This window comes from Mchenga conophoros, linkage group LG10 (assembly GCF_057382185.1).
Source record: "Mchenga conophoros isolate Kocher_MC1m ecotype Shallow Benthic linkage group LG10, M_conophoros_male_GT1.1, whole genome shotgun sequence".
Taxonomy (NCBI): domain Eukaryota; kingdom Metazoa; phylum Chordata; class Actinopteri; order Cichliformes; family Cichlidae; genus Mchenga; species Mchenga conophoros.
Genome location: NC_140535.1, coordinates 6,732,599 through 6,740,991, shown reverse-complemented (window position 1 = coordinate 6,740,991; position 8,393 = coordinate 6,732,599). Strand labels below are relative to the sequence as shown.

Below are 8,393 nucleotides of genomic sequence, written 5' to 3'. Positions count from 1 at the left end.
TAAGCCCAAATGCAGATGCGTCCATGTGTTGCAAAACGCTTAATCTTTTAATTGATCACCTTCTGCATGGCCTGTTTTCCACATAGTTTTTTCTCTCTCCTGCTGCTTGTTACTAGAATCACATTTTGAAGACGACATGAATCGCTTTTCAAATTGCCTGAAAGGCTTGTAAATAGAGCACAAAGGACAAGAGACTAGTTGCATGTTATTGTGCAGATTCCCTTGTGTCTGATAAAACAATTAAATTCATGTAAGGTGAGCTTGTTTAAGAGCCTGAGATGTCTGTGTATCTTATCTACATGTCCAAGCACTTACTATCCTTCCATCCTCATCCTGATCACAGTAGTAATCAGAAAATGAAGAGAGAGCTTGTTCATTGATTTAATTTCACAGTCTTATAGAGCTAAAGTCTATGGAGCAGAGGGAGTTGACTGAAATGTGCAATAGTGGACGACTTTTTAAAGATAATTGAACGAGATGGACTACAGCATCAACTACAACCAAACTACATGATTAGTAAATTAATGAATGAACATCTGTTTTTTAATGTTTTTTTTGGCAGCCACCATGGACTTATCTGCCTATCTGCTCCAAAGTCCAGCTCAACATAAAATATTTATAAATAACCCAGCAGGACAAAAATGGGCTGGATTCTTTCATGTTTAATGTTCACAGACAAAATGCAAAAGTTGAAACGAGGATTTGTGATAATGTAAAAGAATATGTATTTCCATGGTCAGATTAAAGATGTATATAACCACAAAAAAACATGAATAGGACACTGACTCAAAATAAATGTCGAAAAATATTATATACGATAATTAAAAATGCCTGGATTTTCGCTTACATTCAATTTTAAGATCAAATTTATTGGCAGAAACACAAACCTGCCTTAAGATGAGGTGTGCATCATGGAATTATTGCTATATTTTCAATTTGGATTTAGAGAAACTGTTGAAAACTGTTCACTGTCTTTTAAAAAGATTTTCGGAACACTTACCAAGCCTTTACCCTAATTACAAAAGCTATTATCGCTTACTTTTTACACCTTTTCGCCACTAATGCGAAGAGAAAAAAAATTGTTTATTGTTTATCTGTAGTGTCCGTTTAATACAACACCCAGAGCATTAAACCGAGTCCACTACATTATAACAAAACAGCCCGCAGTGTTGCTGCGGATGTCCACCCTGATTCTGAATAATCGAACTAGAAATCTTGTTATGACGAGACTTGGAATGTAAAACTCTGCTATCTCCCAGCCTTACAAAAAAGCTTACTTGAATATACTCGTACTCAGGTGTAGTCTGTGGGAGCGTTTGACTTTTCCTAATTTATCCTGTCATTCTTTTGCGTTGGTTGGCTCAAAGCTCAGCGGGCTTCACGCCATCATGCAGGAAACCCAGTAGAGAAGATGATGCAGCCTCGCATTCAAAGCTGAGCTCCATGCTGTGGAGACCGGTTCTTAATGCAAGTGGTTAAGACAGCCGTTTGAACTCCGAGAAGCATCTCACCATGATAACAGGATTACAGCCACATGTTGCGTCTAAACAGTAACATTGCATTCACAGGATTTATGTGGTTACTTAAAAAAAAAAAATCACTCCTTCTGGATTGGAAATGTAAACAGCAAATGCTCCCCGGTAGAAAACATACATGCGCGCGCGCGCGCGCACACACACACACATAATAATAATAATAATAATACCGGTAATAGTAATAATAATAATAACAAAAAAAACGATGTACTGTTAGTTATATTTACAGACAAAAATATATAAATGATGTTTTCATTCAAAACCTGATTTACAAAATCTTCAACAATATCCACACACTGCCAATAACATATACATTTTTCTTAAAGTAACATGGAGAATGTTGTCTGGAATAAAAGTATAGTAAAACATGGGCAGAGCGCTTTTCCACGGGTTTATTTACATTCATTTGTACACTTATTTCCTCCTGAAAATAAAAGACACAACTGTGATGTTTCAAAATAAAATGTCTAGAGACTCATAATAATAATAATAATAATAATAATAATAATATAGATAATATAGAGAGTTTGCAAAACATAACAGAATAATCCATAGCCTTTATGCAGAGGAAAATTGGCAGTTATATAAAAAAAATTAATTAACAGTGTATTGTACAGCCTGTTCCCCCCTCACTGTAAAACTGCCATTTATATTGGCTAGCTATTTAAAGAAATAAACTTAAAATGATCCTACAGCTGTCTATAGGCTGCATTTACAAAAAGCAAAAAACAAGCAAACAAAAACAAAACAATAAGCCAACAAACAGTGCAGCCTACTATAGTAGATGATCCGGGGAGCAAATGTCATCCTCGATATCCACATCGTCGTCGTTTTCTTCCAGCATATACGAATCCGTCTCGAGGCCGTGTTTCAGCTCCTCTACGCTTTTGTCGTTCAGTTCGCTCTCGCTGGAGTTCTCCGCACATCGCTCCATCTCTCCTGTTGCCTTCCGCTCGTCCTGCGCTTTCCTCAGCTGCTTCTTGTGCTTCATCCGCCTGTTCTGAAACCATGTTTTCACCTGCACGTAAGAAACAAAGACGCACATTAGAAAAGTTTCTATGGCTCTGCTTGTGTGTAAAATATTTTATTATTAATAAATATTAATAAATAAATATTAATTTATTATTAAAACTGAAATGTGTTTTCTGCTACTGTAAACTACAGTTTAACATATGGAGTTTCATTCGAGATATGAAACTAATTCTAATTATCCCATATATTTCGTATATAGGGCTAAATAACGCATTGATGATGTAGCTATTGTTTTGTTTTTCCTTTCTTTTATGTATTATAAAATAAATTAAAAAGGGAATAACTCACTCCACATTTGAGTGTGCGTGTGTGTGCGTGTGCGTTCGCGCGCGCGAGCCAACCTGTGTCTCTGACAGGCTCAGCGCAGTGGCCAGTTCCACTCTCTCAGGTGTGGACAGATACCGCTGAATTTCAAACCGCTTTTCCAGCCCGGACAGCTGCGAGTCAGAGAAAACAGTCCGGGCCTTCCTGCGTCTGCAGTGCTTACCCGGTAACTCTGCGTGGTGCTGGAACAAGGCGGGCATCTGCATTCCTGCCGGCAATAAGAAGAGGTGGTTTGTATTATTTGTATTGTTATTGAAGTATTAAGAAAAATCAGAATATATCCCAGAAATAGGATGAATTTGAGTTTGGTGATGAATTCTTTGCCAAGGTAACAAACCTCGCTATTTGTAATAATAATAATGACATATTTAAAAAAAAAAAAAAAAAAAAAGAAAGAAAAAAAATATAAATAGTAAAACACCTGCATGTTACAATCGGCTTTAAGATTTGAATGCACTTTGTAGAATACAATAATTAAAATGCATTCAAACAAACACATAATTGAAGCGGTTAAGTCAAATAAAGGATTCCGAGATTTGTGCTTTTCCTCTAAATCGTTATTTAAAAACTAGAGGCAATGTCCAGATAACAGCCCGCTGTGTGTGACAGCTTCCTTGTTATCCCAGGCCTCTGCCTCTCTCTTGCTTACCTGACGTAAAGAAGTACTGGTGGTGCTCCGGTTTGTGGAGAGGATGGTGCGGATGTGGGGCTAATATTGGGGTAGGCATCAGCGGGTATCCGTACTCCAGGATGGGCACCCGGGAAGCCAAGGAGCTACAGAACGGCGACGGGATGACCTCTCGCAGGGGCTTGGGCTTGTGCAATAAGATGTCCTCAATGAAAAACGACGTGGACCTCTGTGTGGGTGCCGCAGATGCGTAGTTCATACTCATGGTGTTACTGTGGATGATTATTTCCTTGCCTTTAAACCTGCATCAACACCTGCCTCTTCCCTCCAAGCCTCTGTCAAATTTAAATGTGGACCCTCTGTGTGACCAGTGAATGACACTATGCCGAACATTCCACAGACACCGGTGGGAGGGCACGTTTGCAATAAGTATTTATTCAGAGACGGTGCCGGATTGGGGATACTGGTTTGCGCATCAGCCAATTAGGGCTTTTGATGGACGGAGGAGAGCCGCGGGGGACGAGATTTTCACTCTGATTGGTTCAGACGGATTCCAAGCTGTCTTTTTATTTATTTATTTGTTTATTTATTTTGGTGGGTTTTAAGATAAGGAGCGCACCTGTGAACAGGGTTAATTTGGAAAGCAACTGGGAATCATCGGGTATGGTTGCGCTTTAGTGGTCGCCAAGCAACTACGCAGTTTTTGACTTCTGTCCGAGTGAAAACGTTATTCTGTATTTACCCGAATAGAGGATACTATATAAAAATAAATATAACCTACGAACGAGGCCATATTTGTTTCGAAAGTTTTTTTACAGTCTTCAAACAATTCAATCGTTGCATTTAATCATGTGTGAAAATGAAGGCGAGTTTTTTGTGTCTGTCATAGAATATGAACAAGTAGCCGGGAGCTACGGACGTAAGGCAAGACAAATTGTACATGATGTTTAAACTTCCCTTTGTAGTTCAGGTACAAGCCATTTATTACTTTATTAATGTGCTTGGTAAAAACATTCTATACTGCTACATAAATATTCACCCACAAACTCTAAAGGACATAAATTAACAAACAGACTTTGTACTCATTGCAAAGTCATTTTCAAGAAAACAAGATAATAAGGCCACAGAAAAAAGACATCCAACATGGCTAACCGTTTGCAATGTTTGGAACATGACTGAACAAAGGTTGCTGCTTTCTGTCATAAAAAAGATCAATCAATTAATTTTAAGAATGACTTTTTTCTCATTTATTTAAGCGCGAACGGACCACCTGTAACAACCGTCTGAAAAAGAAGAAATCAACTCCTCAGGAAAAAACGAGTTTTTGATTACTTTAATAAATATGTATGAAATAATTAGACGAATAGCTCATGGTCACAAAATACATTGGTTCAACTGTAATAAAATAAAAATAAATTAAATCATGTGAAAGTACAGATGATTTTGTGGGGAGACCGGTCTCCCCGTGGTGTTTAAGAATTGTGCTGTTTCGCCATTTCCCTACAAGCCATAAGAAAGAAACACAGCACAAGTGTATATAGCGCGTGGTAAACTTGAATGAGAGTTTCTTACGTGCACATCGTATTTCACATGTAGCCTAGGCTACCTCATTTTTGACTCCTTGTGTCATCAGTCTGGTATATCTGCTGTCCACGTGAATTGGCCTTTTGATTTCCTTTGACCATATGCTTTTTTCTTTCTTTCTTTCTTTCTTTCTTTCTTTCTTTCTTTCTTTCTTTCTTTCTTTTACCGTCCAGGACACTGAGTGAAACAATTTCTGCTCTCTTCCTACGTATTAGTACTTTTTGAATTAAGTGACTTAGCTTGTGCCACAGGGAGATAATCTGCTACAGGTCTGTCTTGTCATTCCACCCAAATTGGCTGTAATTGTCGGTATTGAAATCTGGGAGAGTACAAGTGCCGCTCCTGGGCCCATTTTGGATAGAAAGCGCTGCGCTGTAATTTGTTGATATGGTGTTGTCATCACATTTCCAATCAGTGCGCTTAATGTGAAAGTGTCTTAATGCAGGCGGAATTCACGCTGCAATGCTATTAGGCAATTAAGAGAGATGTTAGAGCGGAAGTTGTAATCCTTGGACTGGAGGACAGGATTTCTATTTGATCACACGGAAGGAGAGCAAATTCATTACTGGGAGTCAGTTATGCTAGAAAGGCGCTGTTCTGCTGCATTAGTTTGCATAAGTTTGCTCAGAACTGACGCTCAATAGGCTACACAAATTAATATAGTTGGATGCAAATCAAATGTGTACGATTGCGACACATTTGTGTTTTCTGATATCGCTGAAACCGATAAAAGGTGAACGCCTTTCTAAAAACCCTCTTTACACTTCATATGGGGCAAATATTTCCCTCAGTATGTTAAATAAGGCAGTGAGAAGGAAATAAAATACGATTTTCTGCCTGCTTCATAAAAAACTATGAGATTACACGAGTATGTCAGAATCAAAACACGTCTCCAACGCTCATTTTTAAGCACGTAAATAAAGCTAAGTGGAAGAAAAGGACAGGAACTTTATAAGACAATGTATCCCTGCTGCACCTGCCTCTGATTCATCCCCTTTGTGAAAAGCACCAGGATAAGAAGTTAGTTTTACGTGATGAAATTGGGTTAAGGACGCGTTTTTTGTTTGCTTGCCTTTTAGTGTCCCTTTTATTCATTACATTTTTGCGTTTTTCTGACGTGGCAGGTTCGGATGATTTCACCTATCAATATAGCCGTGCTGGATAGTAAACAATGAATGGGAAGAAAACGCGGTTGTAAATGGGCTTTTTTTTTTCTTTTGAAATTTTTTTTATGCTTTTCTACTCTAGCCGAGCTCTCAAAGCATTTTATTCAACATGCCCCATCCACACAGGTACTTTTTTTTCTTTCTTAAGTGCTTAAGTGCTTTATATCTAACATTCACAATTAGATCACTGTCCAAGGATATTTGGCATGCAAACTGGAGCAGCCAGGGATGGAACCACCAACCTTCCGATTAGTAGATAACCTTGGTTGTAGTTCCTGAGCTACAGTATTGTGTGTGATTCAGTGAGTTTTGTGGGAATTGTATGCCTAAACTCATCAAATGTACTGATTAGGATAATGTAGCAACATTTACAGAGAAGAAAAAAGTCTGTCTACATCACTTGCCCTTACATAAATATAAGCTCAAATATAAATGTAAAGTTTGTTCTCCTACAGTTTTCTTTACTTTTGAAATCATAGATTAAAATACCAGGCTTTAAATGAGGTCAGTGGCTAGTGGTTTTCTTACGAAAAAAAAAAAGCACATATCTTTAAGTTACCCAAAGCTTTGGATTTGGTAGTCCTCACGTGTCGGGATTGATCACCATCTACAGTATAGTTACGTGAAACAGCTGAACACCTTCCCAAAACCATAAAACACTGCTAAAAACAAGTGAGGAATAAATATACACAAGCCTAATGAAATTGAGTACAACATGCAGAGTCTGTGTATGTATGGCAAAGGAAGAAACATTCTTCCTAATACTTTATTGAAATTAGTTAAGCTCCAGAGGTCATCTGTGTGCAAGAATCCAAACCATGCAGCTCTCATGACCCCCGCTTATTTGTCTTCTAATGTGAGGTGGCACTTCTAGGGCATTCATGCATGTATATATAAATTATACCTGCAAAGAAAAAGGGGTTAGGTTTGTTATACATTATGAAATTGCTCCTACATGCATTTAAATGATTTTCTTTGTCATATTTTCAGTTACCCAAAGAAACATTTTTATAGAACTGTGTAGCTGTATGCAAAGGTGGTGATAGACTATATTCAGTGAGACTGATAAGGACTCAACCGCAGGACTCAAGAATCAGCTGAATACAAGAATTTTAGTTCACCAGGTGTATATGCAGGAAGTGCAGGGCAGTGCTATATACAACAATGTGGGGGACGGGGCTCCAGGGAAATCCAAAGGTTCTCCAACTCTCCACACTCACGACCACAGTTCCTTTCTCCACACTTGACACAAAGATTCACACAGGGAAGGTTATCCAGGAGGTCTGTAGGCGAGGAAATGAGAATGAGTTACAACGTTCACAATAGACACTTGACTGAGCTTGAGCTGTAGCTTGACTCTCACTGACGCATGGTAGACAACGATCCAGCGAAGACCAGCAGACTCCTCCTGGCTTAAATGCTGATTGCCTTGATGGGCATCAGGTGTGTTCCCCTTCAGTGGGCTGAGGGCGTGAACCCACAATGAGTTCCACCCTGGCAACAGAGAGGAGGCGAGAGAGAGCGAGAGAGAGAGAGAAAGGTAGAAACGGCGTCTTGCTGATCCCCCACGCCGTGACAGTTTTCCATAGTAGTTAATAGTTACACCAGTGAGCATAGACATACCTAGAAACACTAAAAAACCTGTGCCGAAAAAGGTCAAGGAAAATGAGAAATAAAAAAACAACACCCCCTTTTTTCAAAAGATTGTTGCTGTGTACTCATCAATGGTATTCAATATGTTAGCATGAATTATCTTTAGTAGGACAGGGTGAGCCATTTATATGGATACACCGTAATAAAATGGGAATGGTTGGTGATATTAAAGTCCTGTTTGTGGCACATTAGTATATGTAAGGGGGCAAACTCCTCAAGATGGGTGGTGGCCATGGTGGCCATTTAGAAGTCGGCCATCTTGGATACAACTTTTGTTTTTTTCAATAGGAAGAGGGCCAAGTGACACATCAAACTTATTGGTAATGTCACAAGAAAAACAATGGTGTGCTTGGTTTCAACGTAACTTTATTCTTTCATGAGTTATTTACAAGTTTCTCTTTTTTCACAGTCATTGACATGTTGAAGAGGTTAACACGTGAGGAGCGGATCGAAATTGTGTTGATATCTGGT

The 8,393-nt window shown here is 38.7% G+C and overlaps 1 protein-coding gene across 1 annotated transcript; it reads right to left on the bottom strand.

Annotated features, from left to right (window-relative positions):
• Positions 1-592: 592 nt before the first annotated feature.
• bsx (brain-specific homeobox) lies at positions 593-4,028 on the bottom strand. Its single transcript, XM_085287907.1, has 3 exons — positions 3,541-4,028; positions 2,909-3,099; positions 593-2,553 (listed from the first exon to the last, which is right to left on the bottom strand). Exons 1-3 carry the CDS (start codon positions 3,782-3,784, stop codon positions 2,311-2,313), a joined length of 678 nt encoding a protein of 225 aa, XP_085144033.1. The 5' UTR covers positions 3,785-4,028; the 3' UTR covers positions 593-2,310.
• Between the last annotated feature and the right edge of the window lie 4,365 nt (positions 4,029-8,393).